General features: G+C 36.9%; 1 protein-coding gene across 1 annotated transcript in view; it reads right to left on the reverse strand.

The window, feature by feature from the left end:
* The window catches only part of LOC111151354 (aminopeptidase puromycin sensitive), an 83,522-nt gene that overhangs the window by 18,504 nt on the left and 37,529 nt on the right, over window positions 1-27,489 (reverse strand). The window contains exons 3-13 of the mRNA XM_022509316.1: window positions 24,234-24,311; window positions 15,168-15,289; window positions 10,541-10,648; window positions 9,130-9,330; window positions 8,585-8,681; window positions 8,440-8,473; window positions 7,476-7,590; window positions 5,000-5,164; window positions 4,055-4,159; window positions 3,561-3,621; window positions 596-705 (exon numbers count right to left, since the gene is read on the reverse strand). Of these exons, the coding sequence (XP_022365024.1) occupies window positions 596-705; window positions 3,561-3,621; window positions 4,055-4,159; window positions 5,000-5,164; window positions 7,476-7,590; window positions 8,440-8,473; window positions 8,585-8,681; window positions 9,130-9,330; window positions 10,541-10,648; window positions 15,168-15,289; window positions 24,234-24,311 (1,196 nt within the window). The remainder of the gene's footprint in view (window positions 1-595; window positions 706-3,560; window positions 3,622-4,054; window positions 4,160-4,999; window positions 5,165-7,475; window positions 7,591-8,439; window positions 8,474-8,584; window positions 8,682-9,129; window positions 9,331-10,540; window positions 10,649-15,167; window positions 15,290-24,233; window positions 24,312-27,489) is intronic.

Consider the following 27,489-nt stretch of genomic DNA (forward strand, 5'->3'; position numbering starts at 1 on the left):
TTATAGAGGGGGGTTATGTCTTCAGACTCTTCCACTTCCACTTCTAAAAAGTGGCAATCTTAGATTAGCCTGTCAGGAATTCAAATTTTCAGAGTGACCAATAAACATGAAGAAGCACACAGCTTGGTTCAAAGGCTGAGCTTAAACCAACTCTGCAGTCCTGGAATAAACCCCACTTGTTCATTTTAGATTTACACCATGGGGTGCCTGGCTGGCTCAGTCAGAAGAGCAAGCAACTCTTGATCTCAGGGTCGTGAGTTCAAGCCCCACATGGGGAATAGAGATTAAATAAATAAATAAATAAATAAATAAATAAATAAATAAATAAATAAATAAAGAACATATCAGCAAGTTTACAGAGTTTTCCTTGGGGACAGTGAAAGTAGACAACAGTTTATTTTCTCCTGTAACTATGTATGATTTTAATGACGTGGGGGACAAACGGTCAGAGATAATATATCGCCAAGGAAACAATGCAAGGGCTGGGTTCAATGTTACCTAGAATACTAACATACAGAAAAGCAAACCTGATGGCACTGACTAAATTTCATTGCACGCAGCGGCGGGGGAACTGGAGGGTCTGTTGTAAGGTTACCTGCTCTGCTTCCACATAAATGAGGGGGAATCCCATCTGTTTGGTCCAAGTGTTCATCACTGCTGCTATAGGTTTACCACTGGCATTCTCTAAACTTTCCCAGAGATCCTCTAGAAGATAAACACAAACAATGAAAATCTAAAATGTTTACATTTTTGTTTTCCTAAACAAACCAAAAATTTTTTGTAACTCCTGACATCACATCACTAACCAATTCTTTTTTTTTTTAAGATGTTATTTATTTATTTGACAGAGATTACAAGTATACAGAAAGGCAGGCAGAGAGAGAGGAAGAGAAGCAGGCTCCCTGCTGAGCAGAGAGCCTGATGTGGGGCTCGATCCCAGGACCCTGAGGTCATGACCTGAGCCCAAGACAGAGGCTTTAACCCACTGAGCCACCCAGGCGCCCCTTTACTAACCAATTCTTTGGTTCTTTCAGGTTCAGGAGACAAACAGGAGGTCAAATTAATGTCCCCTCACTTCCACATTAAATAAACTCTATTACAAAAACTGGTCTTAAAGTCTAAGATGTTCTTAATTGTTCCAATGTACTAAAAAAAAAAATCACAAATTATAGGGGTGCCTGGCTGGCTCAGTCAGTGGGCCATGCAACTCTTGATCTCAGGGTCATGAGTTCGAACCCCACGTTGGGCCTAGAATTTACTTAAAAAAAAAAAATTATAATAAATAAAAGATAAACAGGTGAATTCAAACAAGAAGAAATAGAAACAAATAGAAACATATTCAAGATCACCCCTAAACAATTCATATAAAACCATTATACCCAAAAAAAAAAAAAAAAAAAAAAACCATTATACCCATTCGATTAACAGAGGTTAAAAAATACTCAGTGCTCTGAGGCTGCAGTAAAACTCACACAGTCAAACAGCACTGGTGGTCAAGTAAACAAAAAAGCAATACACTGTAATACACACTAGAAGGAGGACATGAACAGAGGAAAAGCCTTTCAAGAAAAATCCAAAAAAATAAAGGCTTCATGAGAGTTGGACTTTTGGTCTGCATTTTGAAGAGTTGTTCATTAGACTGACAAAGGGAAAAGGGCAATCCAGGTAGACAGAATAAATGGCCTATGTACAAAGAAGAAAGTATTAAGAAAAGACAGAAAATATCAGCAACAGCAAACGTTCAGTAAGCAGAAGACAGAGGCCCAGGTGTGGGAGCAGTAGGCAGTGAGGCTGAGACAGCAGGCTGGGCTAGCGGCCAGGACCCCGAGGGGCTCTACTGTGCAGGGGAGTAAAGTATCGCAAGTGTTTTTAATCAGCAGGTGAGGCAGTCAGAGACTTGATTTAGAAAGATGACCCTGGGCAGCCTCAGAGTGAGAGAGAAAACTGAAGAGAGTGGGGCAGGCAAGAAGTACTAAGCTGGTAGGCAACTATGGAGTTCAGGAGAGAGATCGTGAAGGCATGGATTAAGCAAAGGGGAGTGAGGAGAGACAATCAAAACCATGGATGGGGGTTGCACTGTGTCTGAACTACCAACTGTCTTTCATAACACCAGCAAACCAAGAAACGGTACAAGGTAGGCCTCGCTGTGCAAAGGGTGGCATCTCAACCAGAGGCACTGGCTTTGCCCGGAAGCTTGTTAGGCAGATCCTCCGGTCTCTCCCCAGACCAAATGAACTACAAACACTTCCGCAGACCCTGGGTCATGGCGTGTATGTTACAGCTTAAGCACTATAAGGTTCTGTCCTCAGGTATTACATGTATGCATGCTAACGACTCAAAACTTACAGGAGCACATTTCCCTGTAGCTCTGCTTTAAGGAATGGAATGCCTCTCTCTTTTGTAAGCTTAGATGGAAATTACGGTGGGAGGTTGGGGAGGTAGGAGGGGATAGTGTCAGGCCTACATCATGTCCTGAACAGAGAGGCAGATATACTGTATTTTTAAATTCATGGGTCACAAACCTCAGAAAAAGCCCATGGCCAGCCCTCTCTGAACTTCTGTCATTCTATTAGGTATTAGTGACATTACACAAACCTTGCTTTTAAACTATTTTTGTTCACTGAAGAACTCAAAACTCCAACTCTGGCTCTTTTTTATCTTTAATCAACTCATACCTTTATTCTTTCTTTTGGCTCCCATACACAGTAAATCTCAGACCACTATACACTCTAAACCACTTAAAAATCTTAAACCTTCACTCAAACTCACTGAACTAGTTTCATAAGTTCACTAAAAAATAGTTAATTTGCAGCAATTTTACTTTTTTTTTAAATTTTATTTTTCATAAACATATAATATCTTTTTATCCCCAGGGGTACAGGTCTGTGAATCGCCAGGTTTACACACTTCACAGCACTCACCATAGCACATACCCTCCCCAATGTCCATAATCCCACCCCCCCAACCCCCCTCCCCCCATTAACCCTCAGTTTGTTTTGTGAGATTAAGAGTCACTTATGGTTTGTCTCCCTCCCAATCCCATCTTGTTTCATTTACTCTTCTCCTACCCCCTTAACCCCCCATGTTGCATCTCCTCTCCCTCATATCAGGGAGATCATATGATAGTTGTCTTTCTCCGATTGACTTATTTCGCTAAGCATGATACCCTCTAGTTCCATCCACGTCGTCGCAAATGGCAAGATTTCATTTCTTTTGATGGCAATTTGCAGCAATTTTAATGGCCAATGGTCAACTTAGGCCAAAAAAACCCCCAATGAGCCACCAAAAAGAACAAGTTCTGGTAAGGTAAACTGAACTCTTCAGACTCTCTAAGGTATCAGGACATTGAGCTACGGAGAGCAGAGTCCTGGAGGGGACCGGTAGGATAACAGGTTCTGATTCATGCTGATCCATCACATAACACATGGCACCAAACAGGTCAACTTTGTTTCCTATCTATCACATGGAAGGTTAAGCATTTGGAAAAAATGGAAATGTCCCACTCTGGATAGAGTGCCAACACCTCCTCTTCACTGCTATTTCAAGCTCTTAAAGATTACCTGTGGCAGCATTCTTTTGTTGGAACTTGGTTAAATACATGTTCATTCCTTTCTTAAAGTCCTGAGAAAACACAATTTTTAAAATCCAGTGGATTAAGACCTTGGAATTTATAGTGTATTTGCATATTAGTACTCAAAAGCTAACTTAGTCAAATCAGCTGAGTGTCAGACTTACTGAAAAACAACTATCTGTCATAATGTCTACTGTCTTTTACTTAAGTATGCATCCTCTTTGCCTTGCATGTCTGTTTTTAACTTTTATACCAGCCTCCCACACATCCCCCAAACACATTTATACATCATTCATCTAAGAGACCGTAAGAGTCAATACTAAAAAGAAAAGAAGATAAGCCAGATCAGGGTAATATCCTTCTAGAGTCTAGAAAAATTACTTAGGAACTTAATCTAAATAAATGTAGACACTTTTTTTTCCATGCAAAACACTGTGATTTCACCATAAAAGGATGGAAGACTTTTTAAAATGGCTTTTTTACCTTATCCCCAATGTAGTCATGGAGCATTCGGATGACAGATGCACCTTTGCTATATGATATAGCGTCAAATATCTCATCAACTTCAGCAGGATGGCCCACACTGACCTGGCAGACAGTGTGATTCAGGGTTATGACAGGAAACGAACAGCTTCTAATACCGAATGACATAAAAAGCTTTCTAGGAAAACCCTCCTAACTCATAAGACACTCTTTCCACCTTTAGCTCACTCATGAATACATAATGATGACCCTTAAAAAGAGCGTAGTAACTAACAGTAATAAAGTGGAGCATATAACATGATCCCCATCATCTCTGCAAGTCTTGGCTTGGCTTTGCCGCGAGGCAAATCACCATGGATCTTTTTATTGGGGAACTGGGAAAGGGAGGAAGGGAGAGATGAGAAATATTTGATTTCTTGCAACTGTAATGGCTTACAATTACACAGGAGCCTAGTTAAATATGCCAAAGTAGACTGTAAGTCTAGTTCTTTGGAGGCAAAATTTGTCCATCTAAACTAGCCAAAATAAGGACAGGTTAAGTCAAAAGAAATAAAATATATATAAAAACAGACAATGACAACAATAAAAGAATATGTTCAGAGTTTTCTTTGAAACAAACAACAGAATCATAATGTTCTTTTGTGCATACTGCCCAACAGGCATGGTTCTCCCATACTAGTCAATAAAAATGTATTTAATGAATGCTTATGGGTATATAGCACTTGCCTCCACAAAGATAAAATTCTTACGCTGCCTACCTTAAAAAGAAACATAATAATATATTAAGTCTTGTGAGATTTCAAGACTGAAAACATGAACTAAAAAAAACAAGTGAATTGTCCATGCAATTTTCTTTTCTTTTCAGGCTCCTAAGTATCTCTATAAAAAATTACTTATTTCTTTAGAAATGAGAGCAAAGAACAATGGTTGAAAAGTATGGCTCACTTCAATAGGATGGCTGTTATCTAAAGCATCAAGCTCCTGGGCACGGGTGTAATCGGCAGATACAAACTGAGTCCAGATATCATACTCTGGGAAGCAGTGGTCTACACACAAATATTCAATCCATGATGCAAAGCCTTCATTTAACCAAAGATGAGTCCACCATTCCTAAAAATAAAAGAAATAAATGTATAAAGAAAACAAAATTTTTATCATTCCACTAATTTAAAAAGCTCACATGTCCCTCCCACTATACTCTACAACTTTTAATAAGCCAAAATTCAGGGAAAAACATTCAGTAAATAACTCACATCTCTAAACAGAAAAGATGCTTAAAAGAGATGCTAAGGAAGGCCAACTGGTGATTTTGGCATTAGGCCTAAGGGACATTTCAAAACATAGCTAAGTAACTCTTTATTACCAAAGCTAGGAAAAAATGGAAGGAAAAGGGAGGGAGTGAGGGGAGAAAGTCCTTATATGGAAAAGAGGAAGAGAACAGATAAATGTAGGCAAGAGACTGTATATATGGTCAGGTAAAATTTAGTTGAATAAACCAGAAAGCTACCAGAACCAAACAAGGAAAACTGGAAAAGATTTCCATAATGACTGACTGACAAGTTAAAACTTTCTAGATAAATAGAAAAGCAGTACTGCTTATACAAAGATTAGGTAAAATTAACAGAAGTTTCATGGCAATAAGTAGTTCAGTAATGAACGGTGTTTAAGTACTTATAGATTATAAAATTCTTACCTGCTAATAAAATTTAACAGTAAAATGGACAAAGAATATAAATGAGTCAAAGATAAAACCAACTTTTAAAAAAAATCAACTTTTTAGAAAGAGATTTTATTCTAAGTTTCATTAAAGTTGATTAAATCTCTTACAAAAAGAAAGCAATATAAGAGCCCAAGATATATGCTAAAGGACTAATGTAATAGTGAAAAGAAAAAAGGCATTTAAAATTCTGAAAAGATCAAATATTTTCAATATTAAGTGATGAAAGCCTATCTGTCTAAGTGGTTTGTACACTTACTTAACTAGTAGCTTCCAAGAAGATAAGCTGGTACAGAGCTAGTTACTCACCAACTTATCATGAGCCCTTAAATTTCAGTTAAAGAAACAACTGACATCTAATAACTATAAGGTCACTCAAATTCAGTAGAAAGTTATTTAAAAGCTATATGAGAATGTGCACATTTTTCCTACTAAAATTTATTGCTGGTAGTTTAAAAATAAAATCATAAAAAATAAAGACTGCTCAAAACTTAACAAAAAATTCGTAGCAACGAACTTGCTACATTTGGAGAAGAGAATATTTCTGTACATGTTGGAATACACGTACCAGCATACTTAATTCCACATGAAATTATATTTCAAAACTTTTTTTCACCCCTAAGTAAAAATTTAAACATCTAAAGCAAAAGGAAATGGTTTAATTTTAAGGGCTGGCGTTCTTTAAAAACTGTCTCAGACATGTAATGGTTGCTAAATGTCTTACTGTCTTGCTTATTCCTGTGACATATGGACTCAACTAACATCCAAGTCAGGTTCTGCTCTTTGGCAGCCTAAAATGCTATCAGGGAATTTGGCTGGCTCCAGAACCTCCAGTTCTTTCCTTGCAGGGGTACTTCTAGTTCACTCATTAAACTCTGCTCCCAAGTTCTAACACAACTAGCCAACATAGAGAGTACTTATTTGGAGTGAGAGGGAAAGGTCAAGACTTGAGAACAGAGATCATTCACTGCAAACATAATAAACAATAATTTCAATGGGACAGCTGAAAATTTTATTATACTTAACAGTTATTCCCTAGTTTCGTTTCTATCAAATTTCAACTTAACATTTTAAGCAATGAGAAAACTGACTCCTAAAAACATTGCAACCTAATGGATTATGTTCAGGTTATTTTTCAGCTACTTAACTACATAGTAAATATGCTCAAGCAACTACAGTTAGCCTGGAATCTCTGAACCTAAGAGGAGTCTCTTTCTCTCACCATAGTATTATGACTTCACCATTTGCAGGCAAATTCTTTTTTTTTTTTTTTTTTTTTTTTTTAAGATTTTATTTATTTATTTGACAGAGAGATCACAAGCAGGCAGAGAGGCAGGCAGAGAGAGAGGAGGAAGCAGGCTCCCCTAGAGAGCAGAGAGCCTGATGCGGGGCTCGATCCCAGGACTCCGAGATCATGACCTGAGCCGAAGGCAGCGGCTTAACCCACTGAGCCACCCAGGCGCCCCTGCAGGCAAATTCTATAACAGTTTAGGAAATATTTTATGTTGAATAAAGACTGTCCACATTCTTTTGATTGACAAAGATATTCTGATAAACACTGCTGAGCAGACTTTCTAAAATAAAGATTTTCTCTCATTCATTTTTTAGTACTATGTTCCAGTCAAACCTGAAATACTATGTAGCCAAAATAATGTGCAGCAGGATGAAGATAAATATATTTGAGCACTTAAAAATATTAAATACCATAGTAACAAGATTTCCAAACCATTGATGGGCGAGTTCATGTCCCACAACCAGAGCAACCCACTGGCGTGATGAGGAACAGGAGTTTTTTGGATCAATAAGCAATGCAGTCTCCCTGTGTTTAAAAAAAAAACTTTTTTTAAACAATGTTAAGTATTACAATAAAAGGAGGCATACACAAATGGGGGAGGGAGAGTCAAACAGTAAATAAGATGGTCAAGTTAGGCTTTAGAGATATCAAAAAAACATTTCCTCAGAGTGCACAGAATAGAAAAAGTTCTGGCAAGATTAAGGACTATTCCAACAGAATTCATACAACAGAAGATCAAAGATGAGACACAAGTTTAATCATCAGTTTGTAAATAGGACAGTTGTCTGAAAGTTTTAAAAAAACTTAGTCTAAAGGATTAGGGATTATTGTGCTAGACAGAGAGAGCAGACAGTCCTCCCACTAAAAGAAGGGGAGTGGCAAACGGGGGGAAGATGCATTCCACAGTCCCAACAAGAACACTGAGCAGGCTGTCCAAAACTTAAGTCATCAAAGAAGGAGGGGCAAAAACTTGTTTACAGATCCTGCTTTAAAAGTTATACAACCCACATGTTTGTATTGTGGTGACAGATAAGTAAAAACTTAGCTAGAAAACATTAAAGCAGAGATCGTTCTTCAAGCTGGAAAAATAACTATGAAACTCCTGGGAGGAAGAGGAGGCACCAAAATGAGAAACTCAGCCAAAAATAGATCTAAAAATGTTACTAATGCCAGATGCTCACTTTAAAATCTTACAATCTGATAGTAGCACCAGAGGGTGTTCATCTGCGTTCCTGAAATGTGTGCAGAAGTGGGGGAGGTAGGAAAATTTACAGCAGATCATAAAGCAGAAGCTACTCAACTGTGATTAGGAGTGAAGCTCTTATGAAATGAGTGACTGAAAAGATAAGGCAGGGTAATGAATCATTAACATACCTATAAGTAACAAGGCCCCAGTTCTCCATGGCACCTTCATAAAATAAATATAAACATTTATTGATATATGTACATACTTCTTCCTCAAAATCACAAAATTCAAAAAAGTTATTACAATTCAGCAATAAAATGAAATTTACTTTACCAGCTGCAAAGTCTGCAATAGCAATGAGATCAATTTTAGGTAGAGGATAAGGAACATTGAAGTAGTCCTTATAAAAAGGCAGGGTTTTAGCAGCAACCTACAAAAGTATAAACAAAAGAACCATCTGATAAATATTTTATCATAATTCATATAGAAATCCACAAAGGAATCCTGTTGCAAGCCAAAGCATCTCAAGTTACTAGAAACCAACCCTGGGGAACCCTACCTCCAAGTCTTTGGCTTTTGTTATGTTGGCCAAACTTTAATCCATTTATAATATATTGGTATGAAAAATACATTACATCTTTTCCCACCCACTCTGTGGATAAATAAATTCCACTCTAATATTCTCTTAATCATTATCTTATAAAATGCTAATGTGACACCAAGGTTGGTAGCTTCAAAATTCTATTAAAAATAAAACCAAAGTACACAACAAATTTCAGACTAAATTATAAATAATTGTACTAATAATTGATCAGAAATGTAAATTCCCCAACCTGGAGTTATGGACTGTTGGAACAATCCTCTTCAAGTACATTTACCTCTAACGCAAATTTTCCTTGCTCTGCTTTGCCAACAGGGGTGTAAACACGGACACACACACCGTCTTTTGACCTTGTTTCTACAAAGTCATATTCACCCACAACAAATGCCACCAAATATGTAGACATGACAGGTGTGCGGGCAAACTTCACTTCCACTACATTTTCATCATCAGGGTATGGTTTCCGATCAATTACATTCTTTAAAAAAGAAAAGAAAAGAAAATTTAAACAGATTTACATTAAATATCTTAAAGCAAATACTAGCCAAAAATATGTGCAGCTTCTCCCTCCCCCTTTCCAGCACGGCTTACTTATCTATCCCAATTCATCCACTGCTTTTATGCTATCAAAATCTCTCCTATTAAGAAGGAAACACTAAGAAGTTGGGGGCTGAAGTGTTAAAACTACCAGGAATCTATGAGAGAAAAGAAGCAACTTTTCTTGAATACCTACTATATGCCAGGCACTGGGATGTTTTAAGTAAGACCTCAACACTTTCCAAGTGAAATAAGGATAGAAGGCAATAATTATTAATAAACGGTAATTGTGAAATCTACATTTCAAAGGGTACAGATATCTAAATTTAGAACATTCTCTACACCAAGACTGGCTCTAAGCAAATTTGTGGAGGAATCTCCAGTTTACCAATAGAGTTCCTAATTTCTCTTTGTTGTTACCAACCTCCAACCCCCTCTGCTTTTTTTCCTCTGCTTTTTTTTTTTTTTTTTCCCTATTCAGGCTCTCCACTTTTTCAAGACCTCTCTATTCTTTCTTCCAAGGAAGTCTTATTCAAGAACAGATGTGATAAATTCATTCATACTAAACTGTAAAATAATATTTCAGTTTAATATATTAGCCTCCTTTTTAGAAATATTTGAGAAGAGAACGGCATTCTCTCTATGAGAATGGAGGCATGGAGGCAGAAACCAGTTATGTTCAAAGTAGGCTTTTCCAAGTTCCCAGAGTCTTATGACCGGCTGTTGGGTACTCTCTGTGTTAAACAATACATTTCAAGAAGTAAATGCTTACTCTGTTTATGAAAGAGATAATGACATCAGTGAAGAGAGCATATTCTAAGAATACAATCAACCAGAAACCTAAACACATTTCACATATGGCTGTATCTTTTGGCATTTGATAAGAAAGTCAGATTTTTTTTCAGGCAATATTTATTAAATTCATCATGTTTTTAGTTTTCCAAATTTTAAGAAATTTCTTCCATGAGGAAGGAAACTCCAAATAAGGGAATTTAAAAAAAGAGGGCTTACTGGACATAAAGATGACGAATCTGTGCTCCTGTTATGTATCAAGCACTGTGCTAGATGGTTTCATGCTATTACATCTAACCAGCAAACTAAATATTCTAAACACTTGTTCAAATTTTCAATATACTTACATACATACATACCATGTTTGATAAAGCTACTCTGTCTTTAGGAACAACCAATGAGATATCAAAAGTTGCTTTGATGGCAGGCTCATCCCAGCAAGGAAAAGCCCTCCGGGCATCAGTAGCCTTAAAAAAGGAAAATGAAATATGAATATTGCTGAATTAACTTAACCGACTGTTTTATGAAGTAACTGTCATCATCTTTCTATCATCCATTCCTTCACTTGTTTAAATATTTACTTTTTACTCCATGCCAGCAACACACCAGGCAGTGACTACAGAGATAACACGGGGCGTATTATCCCTGCCACAGCAACAATGCAAAAACAAACAAAAACAAGCAATAACCCAGGAATTAGGTCTGCTACAGATCTTAATAATCTATAGTATTAGAATAATTTAGAATAATATATATTATTTTATTTTTTTTAAGATTTTATTTATTTATTTGACAGAGAAAGAGAGATCACAAGTAGGCAGAGAGGCAGGCAGAGAGAGGGGGAAGCAGGCTCCCCGCCAAGCAGGGAGCCCGATGTGGGGCTCAATCCCAGGACCCTGGGGCCATGACCCGAGCTGAAGGCAGAGGCTTTAACCCACTGAGCCACCCAGGCGCCCCAATATATATGTATTTAAAGATTTTTTACTAGAGAGAGAGAGAGAGAGCGCACGAGCAGGAGGAGGAGGAAAGGGAGATGTGGGGATCGATCCCAGGACCCTGGGATCATGACCTGCACCAAAGGCAGATGCTTAACTAACTGAGCCATCCAGAGGCCCCTAAATTTTTAACAGAACATTCCAACATTTCAAAAATCCAATGTTAATGGTTTCAGCAGTAATGTTCAAAACACAGAGCACAGGAAGGTCAACAAGTATACTGTAAGAATTTAGAGCTGGGAAAATAGGACAGATTGCCTCTCTGGCTTTTATTTCTTTTCTTTTCTTTTTTTTTTTTTTTTAAAGATTTTATTTATTTATTTGTCAGAGAGAGAGAGAGAGAGAGAGAGCACGCGAGAGTGAGCACAAGCAGATAGAGTGGCAGGCAGAGGCAGAGGGAGAAGCAGGCTCCCTGCTGAGCAAGGAGCCCGATGTGGAACTCGATCCCAGGACGCTGGGATCATGACCTGAGCCGAAGGCAGCAGCTTAACCCACTGAGCCACCCAGGCGTCCCTGGCTTTTATTTCAAAAACAAAAATATTTCCAGAATCTCTAATGTGCTTTATTCTTCATCTGAAATGATAACAACAGGAATAAAGACAGATGCTCTTATCAATTCTAAACAGGTCATTCTTTGTTTTTTTGTTGTTGTTGTTTTAAGGGGAGAAGGGGCAGAGGGAGAGGGAGAGAATCTTTTCTTTTTTAAAGTTTTTATTTATTTATTTGAGAGAGAACACAAAGGGAGAGTGTGAGAGAGAAGCAGACTCCCCGTTGAGCAGAGAGCCGGATGTGGGACTCAATCCCAGGACCCTAAGATCATGACCTGAGCCTAAGACAGACACTTTAACTGACTGAGCCACCCAGGGGCCCAAGACAGATAATCTTAAGCAGGCTCCCCGCCCAGCACAGAGCCCAACTTGGGGCTCAATCTCATGAACCTGAGATCATGACTTGAGCTAAAATCAGGAACTGGACACTTAACCAACTGAGCCACCGAAGTACCCATCATTTTTCTTTTTATTATTTATTTATTTTTAAAGATTTTATTTGTCAGAGAGCGAGCGTGAGCGCACACAAGCATAAGCAGGGAGAATGGCAGGCAGAGGGAGAAGCAGGCTCCCTGCTGAACAAGAAGCCTGATGTGGGACTTGATCCCATGATCCTGGGATAATGACCTGAGCTGAAGGCAGATGCTTAACTGAATGAGCCACTCACGTGTCCCAGGGTATCCATTTAATGGCATTTCCATATAGAACACATAAAACTGTCACCACTTGACCTACTTAATGAGAACTCGTTTTTTTCTTTAAATATAAAGAGGAAACCTGTTTTTTTTTTAAGAAAGAGCAACCTTGTTAAAGCAAAATAAAGTTTAGTCTTTGCAGAATTATCAGTTATAAGAGAAACTTTAATAAAACAGAATAAAGTAAAAAAAAAACAATTACAAGATTCTGTATCATGAAAAGAAGGAATAAATTATACAGAGGTATAGGAAGCACATACTTCTAGAAAAAAGTTTCTCTAAGGAAAATGCTAGATGGCTAACTGCACTCTCAAAGAAGTAAATGATGAATTCATTCAAAGAATAAATAAGACATCTGAAAAGTAAGTAGAGTGTAAGAAAAGGAAAGATAGCACAGAAAAACTGAACTTAGGAGCAGCAGCAGTAGAGAAATGAATTTATACTAGAGGAAATTAAATGAGTAACACAGATAACAAGATCTAAAAGTTTCTAAAAAAAGTTTCTAATACAGAAACTTCATCTGAGAGACAGACATCAGATATAAACCTATTATGAAAGAGCACACACCACAGTGAATGTAATACATAAGAGGAGAAAACTCGGCTACACTGAAGATCTAAATCTGAACATCAATAGGGTTCACCAATTACTATGTAAAGTTCATGAAAAGTGAACACCTGGTAAAAATTTTTTTAATTTTTAAGTACAAGGAAATAATTTAACAAGCAATCAGGAAGAAAGCAAAGCAAAGCAAAACAAAACAATGTTATTATACAAGGGAAAAAAAGATATTCCAGTCTGATTCTTCCCCTTGACAAGATGAGATATGAAAGACTATGGAACAACATTTATATACCTTTGAAAGAGAAAAACTATAACCCAATTGTATATACTGCTCTTACAGTTGAGAAGTTGGGTTTATTACTCATTGTAGCAAGGGAAAACTCACAGTAAGGGGAACCCTGGGGTGTGTGAGAAACAAGCTATCATATGTGTATTCCGGATTTGGCCCAGTGAATTGGGGGAGGATTTAGATTCACTGTAAACTGGGTGCTGTCAGAAAGTTGAGGAATTCTGTGGGTGGGCATCTCAACAGATCTCACCTACAGAGAGGGCAGACTAGACCAAGAATAAAACTGACACTGAGAAAGAAGTAGTAGTCGCTCATTTTTACTAAGAAAGGGAGCTGGTCGCTATTTCATGGGTAGCACAGTGGCCCTGCTTTTGTCTGTCCTTAGATGAAATTATGAAGCGCCCTTGTTTTGTTTCCCTTTATCATAGTCTCAGAGTAACCCTGCCCGAGGGTGGTGCTCTATGATGCTGTTACGTCAAAAAGGAGACCAACATGACTAGCTGGGAATGCTGGCACAACTTTTGAATGTTAGGGGCTGCTGCTCCTCCTTCCCCCCGCCCTCAACAAATCTATTATACACCCATTAAAACTGGTCATGTATTAAGCAAATGAAAGATTCTCAGTTGTGCAGAGACTCTGGAAGTATACTATCTACATACCCTCCCTTAAAAATATTTTATTGGAGAAATACTCCAGGCAACTATTGCAGGATACAGAAGTGCTTAAAGGGCTAAAGATAAGCATTAAAATAACTGAAACACAGAATTAAGCCTAAATAGTTATGGGAATTTTTAAAAAATATTTTATCTATTTATTATTTATTTAAATATTATTTATTTATAATAAATATAATTTATTTATTATTTTATTTATTTATTTATTTAGTAGTAAACTAGATCTGAAACTTTATTTTTTAAAAAGGACTGTATTTATTTATTTGAGAGAGAGAGCTAGAAATAGAGAGAGAGCACAAGCAGGGGGAGCTGCCGGCAGAGGGAGAAGTGGGCTCCCTGACCCCAGGATCATGACCCGAGTCAAAGGCAGACGCTTAACCAATTGAGCCAACCAGGCACCCCAATCCAAAACTTTAGGTGTGCAAAACAAACAACACAGAGATATAGGCAGAAACATAAAAACAGATATGATCAGCTATTTCATCATCCACACTGAAATGTACAGGACTAAAATTAATTAGATTTACTACTTAAAAGTACCACTAGCAAATTCAAAACAAGTTATGTAATTTTAATATACATGATAAATAAAAATCAAAGAAAGTGCAGATAATATAGTAAGATAAACAAATAGCAGAACATTTCAAAGAAGCAAAGGAATGCTATACAACATTGCCATTAATTTGGTAGGATAAGCCACAGGTATCAAATACTAAGAGCATAATTTTAATTAAGAAAGGTACACAGTATAAAAGCAATTCAGGCACTGAAATTCTGCTACATATATGCATGTATGCAGATGTATACATACATGTATATACACATACATGCATATATAATTTTGTCACATACATATTTTGTTACATATATACATACACATTTATACAAACATATGTAACAGAATTTCAATACCTGAATTGCTTTTATACGATGTACCTTTTTAAATTAAAATTATCTTCTTAGTATTTGATTCCTGTGGCTTCTCCTATAAAATAGTAATGCCGTTGTGTGTGTGTGTGCGTGTCCATTCTCCATCCTACATCTCTAATTCTGTCCCTCTATAATGGAGATAACTGGATGAGTATACAATAAAAATTCCAAAATCATGAATATAATCATGGCCAAAGGCACCTACCCTGAAATAATCACGCAAATAATGAAACAGAACTTTGTCAGAATATCTACTTTAAGTTCACAGCATTTTAGAGAAGAATACCATACCTCAAACTGTGTGACAGCAGCATAGCGCACCTCTCCAGAAGGGGTAGTATATTTACTTCTATAAAAACCTTTCATTTTGTCATTCAGCTCTCCAACAAAATCTATCTTTAAGGTTCCTGTACCTGTGATTGAAGATGAATGAAACCACTTAAATACAGATATTAAGTAAAAGTTATCAAAAATATGTCCTTAAGATACTAACTTATGTTCAAATCATTTTTTTTCCTTTCTCAAACACTTCTGGCAATGGACAGAATCTAGTATCTACTGAAAAATGGTAAACTAATCCTAAAGTGAACCTTAATATCATGTTTAGGGTGACTGTTTAGAAAATTCTTTAACTTTATTAACTTAATCTCTAATCACCAATCCATAAAGATAAAAACAGGAAAGGAAATGAACATTTATTATTAAATTTATGCCATACTACTGTGCATGGAGCCTTAAAAATATTTAGAAACTTGGAAGTAGTATAGTCTCCATTTTTTCAGATGAGGAAACTGAGGCTGAAAATTAAGTAACTTGCTTGATGTCACATGATTATTAAATAGCAAGAATGAGATAAAAAATTTAGGCCTGTTTAATCCAAAATTCATGTTCTTTGCCAATGATGCCACATAAATTGGTCCATTTAGAGGACTTCATGCCAATTTAAGACAAAAACCCTATCTGTTCAATCCAAATAGAACATTGATTCCATACTTTTGAAAGGAACTATATAGGGAAGATCAATGATTTGGCTGGTAAAAAGGCATTAAAAACTCTTACAGTCACCTCAATCATTTGAAATGATAATATTAAAGAAATACATTTATCCAATAATTACTAAATGCAAATAAAATGCAACATGAATGTATATTCCACTGTTGTATAAGGGCAAAACCAAATTAGACAAAATGGGAGTTTTGTGAATATATATACCTTCTTTCAAACAGGAAAGAGATGATAATATCTATCAGTCATCTACTAAATTCAGATGCATGACAAAACAATAATCCCCTTCTACATTTCACAAATTAAATCTCCCCAAAAAGCCAACCAGAAAAATGTTGACTTTTGATTCTTTAAAAAATGCCTATTTATAACAGGATCTACAGCATGGAAATCTAACAAATCAAAGACACAGTATGACTATAAAGTAATTAGGCAATCATTCCAAAACTTTTATATCCTAATGTTTCAAACTGTCATTTTGGAATGCCATAGAGCAATGACGCTGACATTGTTCAAAATGTTCTTAAGTCCCTCTCTTTCTGACATATCCTTTTGGATGTTTTCAGTCAGATCGCCACCTTCCAAAACCGAACTGACTTTTTTGAAAAGGTCCAAAAGTCATGAAGAGTCCAAGTCTACAGAAAAAGTGAATGACAAACTGCAAACTGTTTCTAGATAAAATGCTGTTGTTTATTAAGTATGTCAATTAAGTAATTAAAACGATTTTCACATGTGCTTCAAACTAGTTCTGAAAGTAACTTCAAGAGAAAATTTCAGGCCTCTGCTGTGAAGTCATCATCACTAAACAAAGCGCCGTATTCTTTTTTTTATTGTGCTCAACCTATGGCCTGAACTCACAACCCCAAGATCGAGAGTTGCATGTTCTGCTGACTGAGCCAGCCAGACACCCCAAAGTGCCATATTCTTAATGGAATCATGCTGGGGGGAAAAAAATTGAAGTTCATTTGAATAAATGTGTGTGAATCTTATTTTTTAAAAATCAGACCTTCTGTCTAAAGGGGACAATGAATACTCTCTTAAAGAGAATGACAGATTACTGGAACAGTAAGTAAGAATACCGTAAAAGAATGTGAAAGAATTCTTAATGATTGATACTAAAGAATTTAACTATAATATAAAATTTCTCCCTATTTTCTTTAGGAATTCAGTAATCTTTAGGAAAGCAGATATATATACATTAATAAAGTTTACAAGGAATATCTAGTACATTGTAAAAACTCACTGCATTTAAAGAGAAGTATTTGTTGGAATTTTATGTTGCAATTCCATAGATGGAACTGGCCAGTCTGTTTTCACTAGTCAACTAACATGTTAAGATTTCTTTTCTATAACTCATACTCCACGGGCAATCTACTTTTGTCTCTTCCTACTTGGAATAATAGGATTTAAAACTCATAACTAAATAAGAAAGACTGCTTACACTTTTACTTGGTTTTAAATCTCCAAGGCCATCAAACCATAACAAGATACTGATAGTGGCCACTTCCAAAAAAGTGGCATACTAAACAAAATACAAAGTATTGGAAAAGGTTATTACCTGAAATTCAAACAAAACACAAGTTAAAGTTTTAAAAAATCATAATAAATGTAACTAGTGTTATATTATACAATTATACTAATTACAAAATATTTACTATTAATATAGTAGCGTTATAGGGCAAAAACAGGAGAAAAAAGGCTTAATAAATGTCAACTTATCAAATTTACACCATACTGAAGAACTGATTGCCAGACTGTCTAATATTATACCTGTTTGCCCACATAATTTACATTGCTTCCTCACATTAGACACCCTATTTCAATATCCATTATACACAATATTTATCTGCTTGGGATGATAAACCTTTTAAAACATACAATAAGCTCATTTATAAGTTAAACAACTGGAAAACTGCAACTTCTACCAAAAGCCTTATTTCTTTAAAGCTTAGAAGAGTATAATTGTTGTAAAACCTGAAGTAGATCTTGAAAAACTTCAATAAAAATTTAACAAGCCTACTAAATACCAAAAAAAAAATTAAAGACAGATTAATTTGTATAGAAAGAGAGTAAATAAAGGTCTCTGCCTTTGTGTCACTGTTTCCTGTGATCCTGTTTTTCACTCTTAGAAATGTCAGTATCACCTATGTTTCTCCAAATAAACACCACTCTGTAGGATCCTTAACAGAAGATTATGAAGTTGTTGTCAGCTTACAATGATCACGGTAATTTAACCACTATTCTAGAACATGCCAATTCAGAAAAGAAAATGTTTTGCTTAGCTATGAAATAGCTGGCATGACTGTTAAGTCTGGTGAGGCTAAACACAAAGGTTACTAAGGTCCTTTCAATACATGCTCCAGATTTATTCCCTTACCAGAAGACAGAAAGTTTGTACAGCTTACCAAAACTTGAAAAAACATAGGTAATTGTGCTCCAGAGAATAGTGGGAAAATGTGAAAGCTGAAGATTTTCAAGCAGATAGTTACAGATGTTCAATACTCAGTATTAGTCTCAATCTCAAATAGGATAATTTCTTTTTTTTAAATTAAAGATTTTATTTATTTCTTTGACAGAGAGAGACAGTGAGAGAAGGAACACAGGCAGAGGGAGTGGGAGAGGGAGAAGCAGGCTTCCCGCTGAGCAGGGAGCCCAATGTGGGGCTCGATCCCAGGACTCTAGGATCATGAACTGAGCTGAAGGCAGACGCTCAACAACTGAGCCACAGGCACCTCAGATAATGTCATTTTTTAAAAAAGATTCTATTTATTTATTTATTTATTTATTTGAGAGAGCAAATGAACAAGCGAGCATGAGAAAGGGGAGGAGCAGAGGGACAGGGACAAGCAGACTCCATGCTCGGCATGAAGCCCAACTCAGGGCTCCATTTCACGACCCCAATATCATGATCTGCGCGGAAATCAAGAGCCCAACAACTGAGCGACCCAGGTGCCCCTCAAATAAGATAATTTCTAATTCTAATACTTACATCAGTTACTTTTTAATACTGTTGTATTAACTAAAAATCTCCCAAACTCTGCTGAATTCCAGTATACAAAAGGTCATAACCTTCTCTGACCTTAGAAATGACTTCACGATTTACCATGTCTGCTGTAAATAGTCCTCATCAAGAATGACAAAGCTCTTATATACTGATAGCTGACCCTTTTTAAAAAAAAAAAAGATTTATTTATTTATTATTTTAGAAAGATTGAGAGAGAGTGGGGGAGGGATACAGGGAGAGAATCCCAAGCAGATCCCCCCATTGAGCATGGAGCCCAAGGTAGGGGTCAACCCCATAACCCTGAGATCACAATGTAAGCTGAAACCAAGAGTCAGATGCTCAACCAACTGTGCCACTCAGGTGCCCCCGACCTCTTTTATTTACACACACACACACACACACACACACACACACGTAAGGGGGAAAGACGGATGCAGAATATGATAGATGGCATGCTAGTTTCTGTGTTCTTAAACAGTATATGCAGAAATGCTTACAAAACCATCGAATAGTTTTAAAAGGATACATAGGAAACTGGTTGCTTCTGAGAAGAGCTGAGAGAGGAAGAAAGGGCTAGGATGGCAAACACATTTCCACTGTATGTCATTTGATTTTTAAACCATGTATTGTATTTTTATAATATTTAATTAAAAAATAAAAAGCATAATATGATGGTTTGAAGTATAGACTTTGGGATTAAACTGCTTTGGTTTGAAATCCAGACTCTGGCACCTAATACCTATTGACCTTGGGCAAGTTATTAAATTAAACTACCTTTGTACCTTGGTTTATCTATAAAATGCAGGTAACAAACTATCTCAAAAAGGATGAACAAATTAGTATTTATGATACACATAAAACAGTACAGATTAATTGGCACAGATTAAGCAGTCATAGAAACATGCATGTATTATACCTGCACACATTTATACATATGCATGTATAGAGATATGTATACATATATCACACATGCACCTTCTAGGGGTTTCTGTCTGTTCTTACCTGCTCAAGCATTCTAGCAAATACATTCCAGCTTCTTCTTCTTTTTTTTTTTTTAAAGATTTTATTTATTTATTTGACAGACAGAGATCACAAGTAGGCGGAGAGGCAGGCAGAGAGAGGCGGGGAAGCAGGCTCCCTGCTGAGCAGAGAGCCCGATGTGGGGCTCGATCCCAGGACCCTGAGATCATGACCTGAGCAGAAGGCAGAGGCTTAACCCACTGAGCCACCCAGGTGCCCCTACATTCCAGCTTCTTTTGATAAATCTAGTATCTTGAAATTTTGACTTAATAATTTGTCATATTTCCTAATGCTAAACAGCTGAATCTACTCTCTACACACACACACACACACAGTTTATGTATACTCTGGGATGATTTCAAAAACCTGCTTTAAAATTTTTTTGCTCCTAGGATGTCTGGGTGCCTCAGTCATTAAGCATCTGCCTTTGGCTCAGGTCATGATCTTAGGGTCCTGGGATTGAGCCCCTGCATCAGGCTCCCTACACTCCTATTCTACCTCTTTAAATTCACAATTTGGCTAAAAGCACAGAATCAATTCTAGGCTGAAAATCAGATACACAGAATTTTGAAGGAATGGCTTCAGTAGAGTCTAGTTTCCATTGTTCCCTTTGGTTAATCTGCTATTCCTTTTTAAAAAATTCATTCAAATATTGTTGATAGACAGTGTTACATTAGTTTCAAGTATTCAACGTAGTGATTTGACAACTCTATACCCTTTGCTACGCTCACGGTAAGTGTAGCTACCACCTGTTACCATACAACGCTATTATGATACCACTATGTTCCTTATGCTGTACCTCTAATCCCTGATTAACTCATTCCATAACTGGAAGCCTGTACTCCCACTCCCTTTCACCCATTTTATCCACCCCCCACCTCTCAGTCTATTACTACTGCTATTCTGCTCCCTGAACTTTGAAGGTAATCTGCTAGCCTTCCCTCCTTCCTCCCAAACCCCTGTCCTTGGGAAGAAACTCTTATTAGAGAGCCTCACTTTATTCATTCATTCAAGAGCAAGTACGAGCAGGGGTAGGGGTAGAGGGAGAAGAAGTGAGAGAATCCCAAGCAGACTCTGCACCGAGTGTGGAGCCTGACTCCACCAGGCTCAATCCCCACAACCCTGAGATCATGACCTGAGATAAAATTAAGAGTCAGATGCTTAACTGACTGAGCCACCCAGGTGCCTCTCGAGAGCCTCACTTTTATCCACTTTTATCCCCGGAAGTTCTAAAATTTGTATGGGAGTTTTTACATTTATTGAGTTAGCCCTTCTCAGTGGTATACCTTTTCTTGTTTTCTTTCTTTTTCTTCTTCTTTTTTTAGTGGTGTACCTTTTCAAACTGAAGTTCCCAATCACCTCAGAAATCACCTCAAGAAAATGTTCTTCTTTTGGATCTTTAGTAACTTTCTCTTCTCATTTTCTCTGTCCTCTCTTTTACTAGATGGATTTTGGCTCTGCTAGACTGGTCCTCAAATTTTCCTACCATGTGTAAGATTCCTCTATTTCATCTTCAAAAACTCCCATCAGCTTTTTCATTTACTGTTGTATTATAATTTCTGGAAGTTTTCTTGCTCTAATTCTTTCTGTTTGATACTGATCTGTCCTGTTCTTTTTATTGTTTTTTTGTTTTTTTTTTAAGAGAGAGAGAGTGCACAGATGGTAGGGGGAGGAGCCCCTGGTCCCTCTCATGACCTTGTTATCATGACCTGAGCAGAAATCAAGAGTTGGACACTTAACCAACTTGTTATTGTTTAATGAATGTGATATTAACAATATTTCTAAGGGTATTAATTTGTTTTGTGTGGGGTTTTTTTTTGAGACTTTCTTTTCCTTTTTGAGACTTTCTTTTCCTTTGTCTTTGCTTTTAACAAGTTCCTATATTTCAATTATTGTTAGGCTTTTTACTCTAGTTTTCATAGTAGAAGTTTAATCAAATCTCTGATAATTGTTGTCACAGTGACTTTGGGCTTGGCCATGCTATCTGCTTTGGCCAATGAAATGTGCACGGACATCAAGTATACCACCATCCATGCAGAAGCTTGAAATGTATCTGTGTGGTTTGTCTCTGTTCCCATCCCTGAGCTTCTGCCCTCTGCCATGGAGAGAACAGCATGCTGCAGATAGTAGCTGCTCACTACCGGTCCTGGAATGAGAAGAGCTGTGAGCTGAGCAGAGCTCTTAAGCAAAGGTGGAGAAAGGCTGCAGGAGTCCTCAGGGCCAGGTGTGAGCAGGAAATATTTGTTGTAAGCCACTGAGATTTGAGATCCCACTCGTGGATTAAAATTATGCATATACTGGGGTGCCTGGGTGGCTCACTGGGTTAAAGCCTCTGCCTTCAGCTCAGGTCATGATCCCAGGGTCCTGGGATCAAGCCCCACATTGGGCTCTCTGCTCAGCGGGGAGCCTGCTTCCTCCTCTCTCTCTGCCTACTTGTGATTTCCATCTGTCAAATAAATAAGAAATCTTAAAAAAAAATTATGCGTATACTTATATATACACACAAGATATTTCTGGAAATATTCACAAGACAATGGAAGTGGAAGATGTAAAAAAAAACCAGAAATCTTAATTTTTGTGTTATATTCTTTGGTATCTTTTAATACATGTTCATGGCAAAACATTTATTTTTATAATAATTTCATCCAAGAAATCCTAGTTAGAAAAAGGCAAAATGAAAGAGCACTGAACCAAAAAATAAAACTCCAATTTAAAATTTTTCTAAAGATCCTATTAAGGCAATATATTACCAGTATAGAAATTATGGAAACTAAAAAATGTATAAATAAGAATAAAAACCATCAATTATGTCAAAAACCAGACGTATCATTTTATTTGTATCATTTTAGAGATATGATTCATCACCCTGTATATGTAATTTTGTATTGTTTTTCAATTTTACATTATAATAAGCACTTCACAATGTTAAGAATTCATTAAGCTCACTTTTAGTTGCTATATATATGTCACCATACTGATGTCATAATTACTCCCTTAGTGCTGAACAAATACATTCATTCTAATTTTTTACTACCTTAAGTAATGTCTCAATAGACATTTCTAGGCATAAAGCATTTCTTGCATTTATGATTTTTCTTTAGGATATATTCCTATTATCAGAATTGCTGGGTCAAAACCATGAACATGTTTAGGCTTTTTTTTTTTTTTAAGATTTTATTTATTCATTTGACAGAGAGAGAGAGATCACAAGTAGGCAGAGAGGCAGGCAGAAGCAGGCTCCCCGCTGAGCAGAGAGCCTGATGTAGGGCTCGATCCCAGGACCCTGAGATCATGACCCGAGCCGAACGCAGAGGCCTAACCCACTGAGCTACCCAGGTGCCCTTGTTTAGGCTTCTGATACATACTGCCAGACTGCCTTCCAAGTACACTGCATGGATTTACAGTCCCACCAGTACTATCAAGGTAGTCACTGATACAAAACAGGCAAAAACTGGTATATCAGTAACTGCTGTTTTCATATTTCTCATTATGAGAGAGCCAAATATCTTGTCACAGGTTTTAGTCATTTGCATTTTTTTCATACAAATTCCCTCTTACTTTTTAACTTTTTATTTTAATTCCAATTAGTTAACACACAGTTTTGTATTAGTTTCCGGTGTACTATATAGTGATTCAACACTTTCATACATCATCTGGTGCTCATCACGACAAATGTACTCCACTTGTTGCTTTTCATTAATCAAAGTCTTAGTGCTTTGCCAACTGATTTGTATATAATTTCTTACACTACATTAAGCTCAGAAAGTCTTCCTTTTTCCTTTGTGCTTTTATACCTAATAACAGAATCTGGATTATGATGATGATGATTTTTTAAGGAGGTGCCACACCCAGTGTGGAGCCCAGGGCCAGGCTTAAAAACTCACGATCCCGAGATCAAGACCTGAGCAGAGATGAAGAGTGAACAAAACCAACTGAGCCAACTCAGACACCCTTACCTAATAATAGTGTTTTATCAACAAATCTTTCCTTCCATGCCCTCACTATACTTTTCTACATCAAAATCAACTGTGGGACATTCATCTCAGAGATTTGGCCTCAATTACTGGAAGATGGAGCTGTGTAATTGTATTTTTAGAAAGGTGAGACTGAAAAGGTGAAAAACAATGCATTATGTTCTAGGGTAGAATGATCATTAGTTTTGGTCTTTCTTCCTGGTGGCCCAAAAGCTGCAATAAACCTCTTTCAAAAGCTCTGTCTTAATATTTAATCTGCTTAAAATGAGGGGAAAAAGGCATACAACAAATTTCTTTGGAAGAAATAAGGTGTCACTATTCATCATGGGATTTTACAAAAGCCACAACTCTTACCTGTTTGGAGAGTACTAGGAAAAGACAAGGTGACTTTTTCATCTTCATTCTGATAGTTAAATCCTGTAGCATGTATTTCTGGAACAGAAATTTAAAAAAAAAAAATTAGTTCAAAAATCTGACTGGACTAAAACAAAATCCAGACTATAGCAATTAATATTTTTCAGGGCAAAATCTCTACTAAAACTAAATATTCTTTTTTTTTTCTTAAGACTTTATTTATTTATTTGACAAAGGGAGAGGGAGGGAGAGAGCACAAGCAGGGGGAATAGCAGAGGGACAGAGAGAGAAGAGGCTCTCCACTGAGCAGGGAGTCCAATGCAGGGCTCCATCCTAGGACCTTGGGATCACGACCTGAGCCAAAGGCAGACACTTAACTGACTGAACACCCAAGCATCCCCCACACTTTTTTCAAGTAAGCTCCAAGCCCAACATGGGGCTTCAACTCAAGACCCTGAGATCAAGAGTCACATGCTCTACCAACTAAGCCAGCTAGGTGCCCCTAAAATTAAATATTCTTAATTGAATAAATTAAGTTTCTATTAACAAAAGTGTCATTTCAAACCAACCTATTTTAGTCCACATCCTAAATTAAATGTGCTCCTGAAACACATTTATACGTGCTGTATTAATTCACAAAACTTTTTTTTCCCATAAAACTTCTATGATACAAGGGAAATAGGGCTACTATAAATTTTCTACCAGATTCCCAGACATGCTTCATTCCTATCTTTTTGCTTTCTAAGTTGCAGTTTTACTCATGAACACTTGAAAGACTGAGCAAATTGCCGAGATTTCAGTGTTAAAGCTGTATCAATGAAAGTTCTGTCCCCCAACCAAAGACAGGTAATAATTCCAACTAAAATACAGATCATCCTTATTTCCAATAAAATTCATTGTTACATTTTACAGAAATAAAGGTGAAAACAGATGTGTGGGTTAAATTAGGCTTCGATTTACTTTCTAGTAGGAGTGAGAAGACATTGCTTATTTGATACTTGAGAATGCTCAGCATACACTTCAGGGAAAGAGCTAGCCTTAATACGCAAATGAGTAGATGCTCAACATCCTGAACCATCAGCGAAATGGAAATCAAACCACAAGGAGACACCACTTCACACCCACTTAGATGACTACAATCAGAAAGACAGATAATGCTAAGTGTAAGGGAGGATGTAAAGACATTGGAACCCTCATACATGGCTGGTAGGAATGTAGAGGCTGGTAGGAATGCTGAATGGTGCAGCCACTTAGGAAAACAGCCCAGGAAGTTCCTCAAATGATTATTAAATGGACTTATCAGAGGGCCCAGAAATCCCACTCTTAGTGGGGATATATAAATCCAAGAGAAATAAAAATGTATGTCGAAAACTTATACACAGATGTTCATAGGAGCATTATTCGTAATAGCCAAAAAGTGGAAACAACCCAAATGTCCATCAAACGATGAACAGATAAAATGTGGTATACAATGGAATACTGCTTGACAAAGAAAAGGAATACCAAGTGTTGATATATACTACAATATTGATAAACCTTGAAAATATTATATCAAGTGAAAGAAACCAGACAAAAAGGCCACATATTTATCAGAAATGTTCAGAATAGGCAAATCTATAAGACAGAAAGTATATTAGTGGTTGCTTAGGGCTGGAAGTTTGAGGTGAAAGGTATTTTCTTTATGGGGTAATGAAAATGATAAAATCTGATCCTGGGGGGTGCCTGGGTGGCTCAGTGGGTTAAAGCCTCTGCCTTCAGCTCAGGTCATGATCCCAGGGTCCTGGGATCGAGCCCCACATCAGGCTCTCTGCTCAACAGGGAGCCTGCTTCCCCCTCTCTCTGCCTGCCTCTCAGCCTACTTGTGATCTCTGTCTGTCAAATAAATAAATAAAATCTTAAAAAGACAAAAATAAAAAAACAAAAACAAAAAAACTGATCCTGGTGATGGCTACACAACTCTATGAATATACTAGAAACCACTGAATTGTACACTTATTTTTTTTTTAAGATTTGAGAGAGACAAATAGCGCATGAGCACATGCACACATGCAGTGAGAGAGGGAGAGAATCTCAAGCAGACTCCAGGCTAAGCATAAAGCCCAACTTGGGGCTCTGTCTCACAACCCTGACATCATGACCGAAGCCAAAACCAAGAGTCAGACACTAACCAACAGAGACATCCAGATGCCCTGATTTGTACATTTTTTAAAAAAAGATTTTATTTATTTATTTGAGAGAGAGAGTGTAAGCACGACTGGGGGGAGGGACAGAGGGGAAGTAGATTCCCTGCTGAGTAGGGAACCCAACAGGAGGCTCAATCCCAGGAACCTGAGATCATGACCTGAGCCAAAGGCAGACATTTAACCAACTGAGCCACCTAGGTGACCCCTGAACTGTATACTTCAAATGAGTGAATTTTATGGTATGTGAATTGTATCTCAATGAAACTGTTTAAGAGAGAAAGGTAGCTTTATTAGTCATGGACTTAAATTTGATATGGATAACAGTGTTTCAGATTTGATAACATTCTATGAGCCAGGCAAGATGCCCACAATTCATTTCTTTTTATGAATCACCCTAAGATTGAATTTTCAATGTTTCTAATACAATTATGGTTCAAAGATCTTTATAAACCTAAATCTTTACAAAACCAATAAGAAACTATAATTTCAGATTTTAAAAGAACTTTAATAAATTATTCCTCATTTTACAGATGAAAAAAATGAGATATCCAAAGTTAATGATTTGCCTAAATTCACACAGCTGGACTAGAATTCAGTTCCCTTCCTATTCCAAAATTCTTTCTACTATCATAAACTAGCTCCTATAAATTTGAAAAGAAACTCATAACTTGGCATATATAGAACACTGATGAAATCACAACTGAAACAATGACTTTTACTCGTAAAAACTCAAGGTTTGCTTTAACTTGATTCCCATATAGAATCATACTTAAGCCTACAGGGAAGCTAAGAATCACCTTAATGAGTAAGAATGTACTTTTCTGACAAAGATATAAAATAGCATTATGGTCTATGATCAAAGACTATCTCCATAAAAGATTATTAAAACTAACTTGTTTTTATAAATGCACAAAAAGTCCTCAAGTTGGTAATGAAGATAAAAAGCCAAAAGAATAGCAGTTTTTACTTTTTTATTTTTAAAAAAGATTTTATTTATTTGAAAAAGTGAGAGAGAGCACACAGAGGGAGAGTGAGAGAGAGAGAAGCAGACTCCCCACTGAGAGAAAGCCCGA

Source organism: Enhydra lutris, unplaced genomic scaffold (genome assembly GCF_002288905.1).
Source record: "Enhydra lutris kenyoni isolate GAN:26980312 unplaced genomic scaffold, ASM228890v2 scaffoldscaffold26, whole genome shotgun sequence".
Lineage (NCBI taxonomy): Eukaryota > Metazoa > Chordata > Mammalia > Carnivora > Mustelidae > Enhydra > Enhydra lutris.